Source organism: Poecilia reticulata, linkage group LG19 (assembly GCF_000633615.1).
Source record: "Poecilia reticulata strain Guanapo linkage group LG19, Guppy_female_1.0+MT, whole genome shotgun sequence".
NCBI classification, from domain to species: Eukaryota; Metazoa; Chordata; class Actinopteri; order Cyprinodontiformes; family Poeciliidae; genus Poecilia; species Poecilia reticulata.
Genome location: NC_024349.1, coordinates 5,291,020 through 5,304,099, shown reverse-complemented (window position 1 = coordinate 5,304,099; position 13,080 = coordinate 5,291,020). Strand labels below are relative to the sequence as shown.

The window sequence follows — 13,080 nt, the reverse complement described above, 5'->3', positions numbered from 1 at the left end:
GGGCATGAATATATACTGCTCAAAAAAAATAAAGGGAACACTTAAGTGTTCACTCAAGTGTTTAAGTGTTCCCTTTATTTTTTTGAGCAGTGTATATGTTTGCAAGGTACAGTTACAAAAAAATATCCCTGCCGTGTTAAATAAAGTACTGCAGGCCTACCAAGTTATACTGCCAGCAGCTCCTCATCGTCCCATCCGCAGCTTTACGCGATGTTTACACGCGTCTTTTCATAATAACAGGGAGGGAGGTGTCCTCTGCGGCCCACGGAGCCCACGGTGTGGCAGGTGCTGAGGTGAATGCAGAGATAAGCGTATTTTGAGGAAGGCGACCAGGAGGGCGGGGAAGAGAAGCCAAGAGGAGAGAGGATGGAGAGGGAGTGAGACCCGGATGCTGATGCGAGCGGGGCGAAGGAAGGGAAGAGGGGAGCGAAAATATCGATTTACGGCAAGAAAACGGAGTATCATCCAAGGGGGGCCTTTCGCTTGCGTGAACTGGGATCCGAAACGAGGAGGAAGATAAGCTGATTTGTGCTGGGTTGTTTCACCTGTGTGTGTCACCGCCCATGGAGGACACGCCGAAGGAGAGGAGAGAGGGAAGAAGATGCTGTGATCCGCCACTTGCAGTGATGTAGGGAGGCAGAGACGAGCAGAGGCAGGGGACGGGGGAGGACTACGCTACGCTAATGAAATATAACCAATATATAAATACATATACATGTAAGAAGATGGTTGTCCGGAGAGGACTGCGCGTTTCACCTCGAGAATCCGAGAGAATGTGGCAGCCGTGCGATAAAAGTGACCGTTTGGCGACGCCGAGAAACTTCAAGCGGGGTCGGTGTTTGTGACAGGCGCGAGACGGCCGTTGGTCGAGGCGTCGAAGCTAAAGCTAGCCTCAGATAGCATGTTGTTGCACCTGTAAAAACAGGCCTGACAGAGGAAAAAATAACTATTATCACGTTTTCGGAGCAAACATCTAAGCGTACGTGTTGGACATTTCGTTCTTACGCTCAAACAGAAAATGACATAAGTAAAGGCTTTAAAGCAGACGGCTTGTTTTACAGCTATAGGTTAATGACATATATGTGTAGTTAACGTCATAAATGTAACTAATTTACACCAATAAGCTAATGTACATACGTAAAACATTCTAGTTAGCCTGCAGTACCTTATCATGTTCATTTTAAGGACAGTGGTTGGTATTTAACTCAGTAAGCAGCCTTGGTACAAACTGTCATCCCAGTTTCTCTGCTTTAAATTATATATTTTTGTTTTACTGTAACGCCATGTTTACCACGTCTTAGAACAGAAAACTATTTATCTCAGCTTAATTTTATTTCCAAATGGTTTGACTTGTGTGTTATTTCATGATACATGTTAGTAAACTAGAAATAGCTGTGATATCCCTGAAATCTAAAGTTGAGCATAATTTCTTGCACCAACCTATGTAAAACCTGTACAGTACCAGAGAAATTGCAATAAATCCCAGTGCAGTATTAGTTCTAATTGTGTATTAAGCCTTCAGTGGGAGCAGTATGAGTAAGGAACTGTCTCTGAGTCAGTCTGCTCAATATGTTGGGCCCTATCGACTGGAGAAGACTCTGGGGAAGGGACAGACAGGTGAGACGACACACACCCATTGTACAATGAACAATTTAAAACTGAATCATATTGAATCAAAATGATATATGTCTCTTTTCTACATTCAGGACTGGTCAAACTCGGCATCCACTGTATTACGGGTCAGAAGGTAGCGATCAAAATAGTCAACCGCGAGAAGCTGTCTGAGTCAGTTCTGATGAAGGTACGTGGCTGTTCTCAAACAAATACACGGTGTTAAAACAAAAATGTATAATTGTTTTTACTCAAAACAGAAAAGCAGGTGTTATTTCTAGCACTTTTAAAACACAATTATGGATTGATTATTACAGTTATTATAATGCTGACTGCTAGTATTCCTGAATAAAATTTGGGGTGGTATTGCTGCATACTGCCTCAAAGTGTAATCTATCTTTTGCTGCTGAATTTGGCCCAAAACGCATCATCTTTGGGCTTTCAAGCCCATTGGGAACATGGAACCAGCTTTTTGTGATAATTAAACCTTTGAAAAGCAGGACTTTTATTTTAAAAAGTTTCTCTGAGCTATATTTTGGAATTTTAAGCAGAATTATATTTTTTTTACATTCTGAGTTTAGATCCTTTAGCAACTTAAAGTCTTGTTTTGCTCATATTATTATGTAGGAGTAAACCATTTCTTATTTTTCATTAGTGGTCTAGCTTAGTTAGGGATATTTGTAAATTGTTACACTCTTTCTGTACTTGGAAGATATATTTTCCAAAATCTATCTTCCAAATGATCAATTAGAAAAACTAAAAGAGTCCCCCGTAAAACTCAATGTCTAAATTTGGCTGCTATAAATTTGAAAAGTATTTCAAAGCTTTATTTTGAAAGTTCATATTAAGTTGCAGTTTTATATAGCTAAAAGTTATACTTGTTTGGCTTTCCGCTCTTTTTAGAGTAACACAAGTAAAACAAGTTGATATGAGCTGGTAGATTAGTCAGGATATTGACTGACTGTTTATAGAGACTAATAAGCAAGGTTGAAGTTTAGTAACCTTCTTTCAGCCAGCTGATTGGCAGTGTGCAAAAACATCTCTAATTTAAGGTGAAATTAGCTGTGGTTGCCAGAGTTTTACCGTATAAATATGGTACAATTTTATGGTAAAATTAAAATTTTACTGTAAAGAAAAAAAGTCTGGTAACTACATCTGCCGGTATTTTACTGTAAATTTGTTTTTTCAGTGAAGCAATAGGTGGGGGAAGGGGACACTGTCAATGTTGCCTGCTGCATTAAACTACAAACAAACTGTGGCATTTCTCCTTTATTTATTGTCTACTTACTTTAACTGTGATGCTTCAGAAGGATCACTGCTGTCTGGCTCTGTAGCATTTTTGTCTTTATCTTCTGTTCAACCAGGTTGAGAGGGAGATTGCCATTCTGAAACTGATCGAGCATCCGCATGTGTTGAAGCTGCATGACGTTTATGAGAACAACAAATATCTGTGAGTTCCTGCTGCAATTCGGGACAATTCTAGCTCAATAATGAGTTATGATAATAATGAAAACTTGCGAATTAGATGGAGACCAGCACTACTTTAGGAAGGGTGAGACATTTTTATTTTTCAAACATTTATCTGCCATGTTTTAGTGCCACTAAAAACGACCCTGTCTAAAAATGATGTGGTCCTTAATCAGATTTTATAAGCTAAGATTGTAAACATAAATCTACAAATATTTGCTCCCTCAAAGTGCCGACATGGATTGGGCATCTTGTTCCAGGAATTATTGATGTTTTGAGATCATTTTGGGTTCCCGTGGTTCCACAAAGTAAAAATGTAAAAGGGTCGTGACCCCGAATCTTGCTTGAGCATACAAGTGTTTTTATTGAGTCAGTTAAAAATCGGTACAATGGCAACATAATCTGCATCAACAGCCAATGTGTTGCTTTTATTTATCCAAGTCCTGTTTTTTTTTATCTTCTACACTATTTATTAAATACATATACTTTCTCATTTCTCCTTTTGGTATTTAGGTTACGTTAGCACGATAATTTTAAGACTCCGATGCGTTTCAACATTTATACTAACTGCAGAAACATATTCTAAATAATTTGTTTGAGATGTACTGTAGCTGACAAATATAGAGACATAGAAATAACAACAAACAAAGCTAACATCCGAATGTCACTAGGTGTATTTTTTTTGCTGTATTTATTTCAGTGGGTGTGAAAATGAAACTCCTACCTAAACTGTTTTTATTTATTATAGCACCAAGGAGATAAAATGTTAATTTAATGCAGGTAAATATAAACCTGGAGGAGTCAGCCATCTTGGACTGGACATCATAAACACATCCATATAAACATCCCTGAGGCAGAGGGATTTTAGTCCTTACTGTCTGCTGAAGGATGCAGTCTCATTGTGGTGTTCTGACAGATACCTGGTGTTGGAGCATGTGTCAGGAGGAGAGCTCTTTGACTACCTGGTGAAGAAGGGGCGTCTAACTCCGAAAGAAGCCAGGAAGTTCTTCAGGCAGATCATCTCTGCGTTGGATTTCTGCCACAGTCACTCCATCTGGTTGGTCTTTCACTTTTGGAGCTCTGACTCAGAGATCTTTTTTGACCGGGTCAGGAATAGATTTCCTCTTCCATCTGTAATCTATTTGTGTGTGTGTGTGTGTGTGTGTGTGTGTGTGTGTGTGTTGTGTTTCTGCAGCCACAGAGACTTGAAGCCGGAGAACCTGCTGCTGGATGAGAAGAACAACATTCGTATTGCTGACTTCGGTATGGCCTCCCTGCAGGTGGGGGACAGCCTGTTGGAGACCAGCTGTGGGTCAGTACCAGGCCTGTGTGTTAATACAGAACCAGGCTAATTTATGAGCAAAGATGTGAGCAAAGCATTAAAACTAAAGATCCAATATTAATATCTGCATCAGTCCCGATATTGAGAAAAAATTTACATTGGGTATTGTTGACAATGTGTCCAATCTATACAGTCTAATTCTATGTTTTGTGCTCTAAGCAATGTCATCCTTTATCATATATCTTACATTATATTTACACTTTCTGAACCATTCGGAAGAAAATTTGTTATAGTTTATTTTTATGTTTGACAAAAGTAGTAAACTTATTGTTTTTGTAGCTTTTACATGTTCTGTTTTACTTCTAATTGCACCGACTGACCAAATTAAAGTTGTTTTTACATATTTTACCGAGCTTGTGAAGCTATCGGTGTATGTAAGTGTGCAGAGTTATAAAATACATTTGTAATTCAGTACGTCTACATCTGTGTTTAAAAAAAGAAACTTTCATTTTGGATTTGGTGAACCATTTCTTTGATAATTACATATTAAAGTTTGGATCATATCAGTTAAATAATTTAAATTTTACTGAAAAAACTCTTCAGATCACCATGTATGAAGTTTTTAAAGTCTGATATTTTGAGAATGCCGTGGTGTTATGCGCTCCTTTGTGTAAAATTATGTTAATACCATTAATGATGCAAATATTTGAAGGTTTTTATGCATCTTTACTGGGGTTCCCAATACGTGAGGTTTGCAGAAGCAGAACTTTCCATTAGCCACTGAAGATAAACCAGCACATCTTAGCTTAGACTCTTTTGAAGAGTCCATGTTGTTAATTCCCTTTTTAATGCAGTTATCACTACTCCTGCCTTCACCTCAGTATTTATAGAAATATTAACACGGCTTATAACACGTTTTTCTTTGATTTCAGATCACCACATTATGCCTGTCCTGAAGTTATACGGGTGAGTGCCTTTACCTGTGATGGAAATGAGCAAATGATGTGATTAAATTATTGATCCTGAAGCAAACGCGTTGAGCCACACGAGCTGAACACCCAGCGATGGCACTAATGATTTGAAAACCATTGAAGGTAAAAGTGAAATCTCTCAAACTGACGATGAATCTGGACCTGTGTTGCTTTTATGGGGTTCATCTCTTGTCAAAGTGAGTTTTCACACTGCGCTCAGCACTTAAAAGATTATCCTGCTCCACGAAATAAATGTTGTTTTCACAGTGTCGGTGGAGACAGAATAAGTACAGGGATTAAAATGGATTACAGAGTTTCTTTAGACAGAAATGTAGCCATGTTTTAGCTTGTGTAACTCATAATTCAGGTAAAACAAGTGAATTCTATTTGAATCAACTTTAGATTTATAATATCCTGTCTTACAGGGAGAGAAGTATGATGGGAGGAGAGCGGATGTGTGGAGCTGTGGGGTCATCCTGTTTGCCCTCCTGGTGGTCAGTTTTAACCTCCAGTTCAGTTTCATTTTCATTTGAAATGTTTTTTACTCTGTCATTTCCTGTTCTCCCTCTTACCTGCAGGGTGCTCTGCCGTTTGACCACGACAACCTTCGCCAGCTCCTGGAAAAGGTGAAGAGCGGCGTCTTCCACATGCCGCACTTCATCCCCCCAGACTGTCAGTCRCTGCTCAAAGGCATGATAGAGGTTAACCCTGAGAAGAGGCTCACGGTACGCTACCTGCTTCCACTAGTCGAAATTATAACAACTTTCTTTCTTTCTTTTGCACGTGATAGTGATACAATTGACATAAGAATTGCATTAAACAATCTAATCCCCAAAGTAACTACAAATATTGGAAAAACAAAATAGAACAAGTCACCACTAAGCATCTTTTTCTGAATTAATTTCAGTAAACGGTGGCCATATTTCTTCAAAATTGACTCCCTTTCCTCTATCAAAATAAGTGGTACAATCCATGATGCCACATATGATTTGATTGTGCATATTTTAGGATTTTAATGAGATAAAACAAGACATAGCAGTGCATAATGGTGAAATTGAAGGAACAGTGCTTCTATTGCATTCTGTTCAGTCCCACTGACTTGAAGTTAGTAATTGGATTTAATTCAATCTGAGAGTAAATGCTGCTGTTTTATTAGAGCCTCAGAACATTAATCAATAAACATCATAAAGACTGGGATCCACCAGTAAACTGGCTCAGATTTCCTTCATTTTGGGTGATTGTTGATGAGAAACTGATCTTATCTGTTTCTACGGAGCTGTTAAAATCAGCCGCTGCCTCATTTTGTTGTGAACAGGGCCGGATTTAGAAGGATGTGTGTCCCTGAGCTGGAAATTTTCTGTTCTCTTCCATTCCAGCAAGGAGTAAAGTTGTAAACTTGGATTTGGCACTCATTATTCTGAGATAATAAAATTTATTCAAAGCAAAAAAAAAAGGAAAGAAAGAAAAGCTCAGCCCAGCTCTGCAGCCATCTGGCCGTGAACAGACTGTAGAAACTAATGGCCCCATCTGCCCTGTTCCTCTTACAGCTAGAGGCCATCCAGAAACACTCCTGGTATCAGTGAGTAAACATTCTTTCTCTCCGCAGTCAGAAGATGCTGCACCATATTTTGAAGTTAATCCCGGTTGTTTGTGATTTGTCGTAGGGGCGGTCGTAACGAGCCGTGTCCCGAGCAGCCTCCTCCCAGGCGGGTGTGTGTGCAGAGAATCCTGTCGCTGACCGAGTTGGACCCGGACGTGTTGGAAAGCATGCACTCTCTAGGATGTTTCCGCGACCGAGTCAAGCTTACCCGAGATTTGCAATGCGAAGAGTAAGAGCGCTCAGAACTTTAGTGTTTGTCCACCTGTCCTGTCATCTTAGTGGATTAAGTAGAACTTAAAGGGGCGGTGTTATTTAAAATTTTGAGCTTTACATCATGTAATAATGTTATCGAAAACATACCTGGAGATGTATGGGATTTGAGAAATCCTTTCATCTCCGTGGCAACCATTCAGCTGTGCAAAACATCCGGGTGGGTCTAGCTCCGCCTTCAAGGAGCTGCAGTTTCCAAGTTCCCATGCCCCCACGCTACAGAGCACATAAAGCGCCATGTCCCCTACAGTCTGCTCCTTCACACTAGCCAACAGCAATTAGCAAACACCTGGCAGAACTGTGCATCTGCTGAGCTCATTGTAGGAGCTACTTTTAAATGTAGCGCTGGTAAAGACGCTAAAGAGTTAATAAGGGAACCAGGTTGTGATGACTTCCTGATGGCAGAGTTTCAGAAAGAGACAGTTTTTAAAGAGACAGAGGCCCAATTTCAAGAGTTTAAATCACGTAGTGCCATTTATTTAACATCATATTTGATATATAACATTTTTAAAACAACTGAAGGTAAAATAGTAACTTGATTGTTCTATAAAATAGCACTACGTGCCTGGAAAAAACATAATACTGACTCTTTAAGGCATAAATAAAGCATTTAATTGGCTTAGAAATATTACAGTATCTTGAAAAGATTACATTTAAACATAAGCATCTGGCTTTAAGTTTTGGTAGAAAGGTAAAAAAGATATTTCTCCATTAACACTATCTTGTGCGAAAAATGTGTATGACATATTGTTTTTATATTTAGAGAAAACCAGGAGAAGATGATCTATTACCTACTGCTGGACAGGAAGGAACGCTACCCAAGCTATGAGGACGAGGATCTGCCTCCACGCAATGACGTTGGTGAGTCAGTAGGGGGCAGGAGCGAACCGCTCCAGAGGGGAAGCTGCTTTTATTAGCTTCTTATGTCCACATTTTGGAGGGCTGATCCAGTTGATCAGATTGATCACAATAAATCGATTCTTAAAAACATTGTCAGCTAATTTAGTAATCAAATAATCATTAACTGGAGTATGCAGACTCTAAAACATGCAATTTTTTAAAAAGAATAAATGGCCAACACTGTATCAAAAATCAATTCATTTTTCATTTAGGTTGAAAAATATTCTTTTCCTGAAAAAAATATGTTTTATCGAGAACTCCTAAAGTGGTCATTTTAGCTTCACCCGGTTCAAATTCTGTTAATAAAATCTGCTATTAAGCACCTTTTTATCCAGTTATTAATTAGTTTATTAAAAAAAATTAAATGTCAGTTTCAATGTTAGGTGAATCAGAAAGGACTGATCTTTTCATATGGTGGTGTTAGACGTATTGTTTTAGTTTCTACAAATGATCAGGCATCCTTTGAAGGAATGCTCTCTGATTGTACTTTAAAGAATAAATGTTTATTCTCTTACTTAAATAAATACATTAAATTATTCATTTATTAGCATTTTTAATGCACATTGTATAAAATGAGCCTCAGTGATTAAATGAAAAATTTGCAGGAATGGAAAATTTCATTCATCCGATTAATTAATTAGTTATCGGAATAATCACTAAAATGCTTGACTACTACAATAGTAATCAATATTGCGTATCTTGCCAAAAAATTTTATTGTTACAGCTCCTCTTAAGTGGATCATCGTGTCCCTATTTAAGATCCAGTGTCATTTAAAATGTGTTTGTTTGTAATTAGAGCACTAACAGCCACACTGGGTCTGTTTTAGAGCTGTCCTGCTTGCTACACTGGTTGGAAATCCAGTTTAAAGCTGACAGAACGCGTTGTGTTTTTTCAGCAGACCCTCCCCGGAAGCGTGTCGACTCTCCCATGCTGACGCGTCATGGCCGCTGTCGCCCTGAGAGGAAAAGCCTAGAAGTCCTTAGTGTTACGGAGCAGGGGTCTCCCACTCCACCTCGCAGGGCCCTCGACACAGCTGCACACAGTCAGAGGTAAGTGTGTGTACATTAAACATAAAATTCTCTCTTTATAGACATTAAAAGTTAATTTTACTCTCTTCTTTGTCACTTTTATGCTGGTTATTTTCAACAGGTCTCGCTCAGTCAGTGGAGCTTCTAGTGGTCTCTCCTCAAGCCCCCTCAGCAGTCCCAGGGTAAGGACTTCACAGACTTTTAATGCACTTTATTACAGAATGTAGTAATCTTTGTGTGTTAATCTTGTGTCTATTGCCTCTTTTAGAAATGATGATGGTTGCCTGTAACAATCAATAATTTATATTTTCTGCAGCTTTTTACAGCGAACTCCCTCACTAATCACTCTGCAAAATATCAACATCAATTTGCGGTCAATATTTTCACAGCTCTGAAGATGAAACTGTTAAATATGAATCAACTTTCCACAATCTTTTCTGTACTGTCCATATATCAGTGTCTCCAGTCATTTATACACATCATCACACCACTTCTAGCTCCTCAAATTAAAGTCTTTCTCAACAGGAAGTTTGCATTTTCTCCCTTTATGTCATCTCTCTGCCTCCCTGCGCATGTACGAGAACAACTAGTGGTTATTTACTGAAATAAAGTAGTTTCAATTTGAAGCCTACAGTAACAGCCTCACTGTCCCGTCTCTGCACTTTAACTTCGTCTCTGCCACAACACTAAACCCTCTCATATCAATAGTTTTTGAAAATAGAATAAAACAATCAAACTCAGGGTTTCCCTGGTGCTAAGGCAGTCATCCAGCAGCCCACTGTGTTTTTGAACTTAAAAAATGTTTAAAGCCGGCAGGAAATTTGAAGATATCTCTTAAGTAATTATGTATTATTGGAAGACATTATTAACAGTACCTAACAACATCTTGAAAAAGGCAAATATAAAAATGCAATTAAAGTAAATACTTGTATTGCAGTCCAATTGTTTCATCCTAATTAAATTATCCAACTTGTTTTGATTAGAGGTGCACTGATTTATCTGTCGATTTTCTTAATTTTGGGAGGTCGGTGATCGGCCGATTTTTACATGTGAAGCTGATCTTATCCACTGATCTTATCCACCTCTGCAAAGTTCTAAAAATCAACCACTGTCCTCTTCTGCTCTCCTGTTAGAGAGGTTTGCTGACAGACCAGCCCACCAGGTCATGTCTGCACGTAAATATTTGACAATAGCTACCCCACTGTTGCCAATTCAGCAACTCTCTTGCTATGAGAGAAAAAATTGGTATTGGCCAAAATCGGAATCAAAAGTTTGTTTATCAGGGATCGGCCAGAAAACTGTAATCCTACTTTTGATCCTTAATCTGTGACTTATCACTTTATTCTCTGAAGTTGTTAGCATGTAGACCAGTAAAGACAGGAAGTGGTTACGGAGTTCCTGTGAATAGAGAAACACCCCTGACCCCAGCCGCCCCATGAGTTCACATTCTGACCTCACCATGTTGCCATTTTGCTTCCAATCGTTTCACCAAAGAGACTCTTCAACCTGCCTTTGGTATCAATGTTACTGGTGTATAAAAAACCTATAATAAACAAACACCAAAAGTAAAGCCTGGTGGCCCGCCAGGCTTACGAAACACTGAGGGAAACCCTGAAAATCAAGCTTTCATAATCCGCAGTTCGATTTGCATTGAGCACATTCACTGTTCATAAGGTGCACTCTTCTGTCATTAAGCATGATATTCATTTCCATCCTTTCTCCATTTTCCATCCCTTCTCTTTCTTGTTTTCCATCTCTCCTCCCCCCACCACTCCCACACTCCTCCAAACCCCCCACAGTCCTACCAGAGCCCCGTCTTCACTTTCAGCCAATCAGACGTCACCTGCGCCACTGCTTCCCCCCTCACAAAGGAGTCCAAACAGGGAAACGCCACCACTCCTCGTTCAGCACGGTCTCATGACAAGCCCAAAGCGTCCCCCAACCCCAAGACCCAGACCCTGCCCACCAAAGGACCCGCCGACCGTCCCCACCTGCAGGCCATCAAATCCCTGCCCCTGCACAACCCATCCTCCCGCTCGCCCTCCCCCTCCCCGCTCCTGTCACCCATCCCTCGCTTCTTCTTCCCTTCGTCCTCTGTCCTCAAGTCAGTGACTAAGAGTTTCTACCCAAACTCTGCCCACTCTGTACCACAGGTTACCCCCCAGGGCTCTCCGCTGCCCACACCGTTGGGCACCCCTGTTCACCACCCCCACCACCCCTCCTCCACCCCGCCCTCCTCTTCCTCGTCCTCATCCTCATCACGGGCAGAGGGAGGCGGCGGGGTGGGCTCGCTGTCGCTCACTCCTCCCTCCAGCCCAGGAGGGGGCGGCGGCATGGCGGCCAGCAGCCCCGCTCACTGGAGGACTCGCCTCAATTCTTTCAAGAACAACTTGCTGGGATCGCCGCGATTCCATCGTCGCAAATTACAAGGTGAGTTTCTGCTTTATGTTACAGTAAACCAGTATTTATGAACCTTCTCAACAGAATACAACCATAAACTTCATCTGGGATGCACTGATCCACTTTTTCATTTCTGATGCTGACGCAGATATCTGAGGTTTAGTATCGTCTGATATGATCCAATACATAATAACAGCACTGACTTAAGATGTTTATTTTTTAAAACACATACATAAATGGACTGAATTACAAATTTATTTGATAACTCTGCACCAGCACTTTTACACCAATAGCTTCACAGACTTGGTCAAACATGTAAAAACAACGTTAATTTGTTCAGTCAGTGGAATTAGAAGTAGAATAGCTAATGTAAAATAAATAATAAAGAAATGGAAACTGACATCTGCTAGAATTTTTTTCGGTATCGGGACCAATACAGTTAATGTTGGATCGGTGCATCTCTAGTTTTAAGTAATAGGCGAACATAACGGTGAATTCACACTTAAACTACTCTGGTTTTCAACATTATTTGGTTGCTACTTTGTGTTGATCTAACCCATAAAGTACGCTCAGGTTTGTGTTTGTAATGAGACCAAAACTAGGTGAATCTAGGATACGACCTCCATGACTTCCAGCTGTTTATGAAATTATCTTTAATTTAGATCTTTCTCTCCCAGTTCCGACGTCAGAGGACATGTCCAGCCTAACGCCAGAATCCAGCCCAGAGTAAGACTCTTGCCTGCTCTTTAATTCTCCCAGTATAACTCTCCTGCGTTCTCGCTCACTGTTTGCAATTTTTAATTTGCCGTCAAGGCTGGCCAAGAAGTCCTGGTTCGGGAATTTCATCGGTTTGGAGAAAGAGGAGCAGATCTTCGTGGTGATCAGGGACAAACCGTTGAGTTCTGTCAAAGCTGACATTGTCCACGCTTTCCTGTCAGTGAGTATCTGATGCGGTCTGTCCTACGCGCTGCTCTCTTGTCAACTTTTATTTGTACATGAGCATGGCTCTCTGGGGGAGAAAGGCATTCACATGCACTCTCATGCTGTGCACCTCATTGCTTCTCATTATTTCACTCTTTTCTGTTTAATTTCTGTTTGAGCTCGCTCACTTGTGGCACGGGGCACTTTGCTTTCACCAATGGCTCACTCTCTGTCTCTCCTGTCCTCACCCTCACCCTTTGTCTCCCCTATGCTCACGTCGGACCCCTTGTACCTCTCCCGCCTCGTAAGTCTGTCGGTCTCTCTGCTTCTTCTCTCTCTCCCCACCACGCAGATCCCGTCGCTCAGCCACAGCGTCATCTCCCAGACCAGCTTCCGGGCAGAATACAAGTCCTCCGGCGGTCCCTCCGTCTTCCAGAAGCCCGTCAAGTTCCAAGTGGACATTGCCTTCTCCGAGGGCGAGAGGGAACGGGACAGGGAGAGGAGCGAGAGGGAGGGGAGGAGGGAAACAGGAATCTACAGCGTGACATTCTCCCTCATATCAGGCAAATGACGTACTTTTAAACGGGATGTCTTTATGTCACAGCCACATGATTTATATCTATCTATAT

General features: G+C 40.7%; 1 protein-coding gene and 1 long non-coding RNA gene across 8 annotated transcripts in view; one reads left to right on the top strand and one right to left on the bottom strand.

Moving 5' to 3' along the window:
* Positions 1 to 230, bottom strand: part of LOC103481245 (uncharacterized) — a 2,299-nt gene extending 2,069 nt beyond the window's left edge. Inside the window, exon 1 of the long non-coding RNA XR_536256.2 lies at positions 161 to 230. This is a non-coding gene — a long non-coding RNA (uncharacterized LOC103481245). The remainder of the gene's footprint in view (positions 1 to 160) is intronic.
* Positions 231 to 379: 149 nt separating this feature from the next.
* Positions 380 to 13,080, top strand: part of brsk1a (BR serine/threonine kinase 1a) — a 16,446-nt gene continuing 3,745 nt past the window's right edge. Inside the window, exons 1-17 of one of the 7 annotated variants that reach the window (XM_008436601.2) lie at positions 380 to 1,617; positions 1,707 to 1,801; positions 2,976 to 3,061; positions 3,995 to 4,135; positions 4,274 to 4,390; positions 5,293 to 5,326; positions 5,757 to 5,825; positions 5,910 to 6,056; positions 6,879 to 6,910; positions 6,996 to 7,160; positions 7,965 to 8,062; positions 8,998 to 9,151; positions 9,252 to 9,312; positions 10,930 to 11,560; positions 12,193 to 12,256; positions 12,344 to 12,467; positions 12,804 to 13,014. In XM_008436601.2, the coding sequence (XP_008434823.1) occupies positions 1,533 to 1,617; positions 1,707 to 1,801; positions 2,976 to 3,061; positions 3,995 to 4,135; positions 4,274 to 4,390; positions 5,293 to 5,326; positions 5,757 to 5,825; positions 5,910 to 6,056; positions 6,879 to 6,910; positions 6,996 to 7,160; positions 7,965 to 8,062; positions 8,998 to 9,151; positions 9,252 to 9,312; positions 10,930 to 11,560; positions 12,193 to 12,256; positions 12,344 to 12,467; positions 12,804 to 13,014 (2,314 nt within the window). In that variant the 5' untranslated portion in view covers positions 380 to 1,532. Of the gene's footprint in view, positions 1,618 to 1,706; positions 1,802 to 2,975; positions 3,062 to 3,994; positions 4,136 to 4,273; positions 4,391 to 5,292; positions 5,327 to 5,756; positions 5,826 to 5,909; positions 6,057 to 6,878; positions 6,911 to 6,995; positions 7,161 to 7,964; positions 8,063 to 8,997; positions 9,152 to 9,251; positions 9,313 to 10,929; positions 11,561 to 12,192; positions 12,257 to 12,343; positions 12,468 to 12,760; positions 13,015 to 13,080 lie in introns of all 7 variants that reach the window. The other 6 variants (XM_017310917.1, XM_008436600.2, XM_017310916.1 and 3 more) reach the window with 6 other exon arrangements.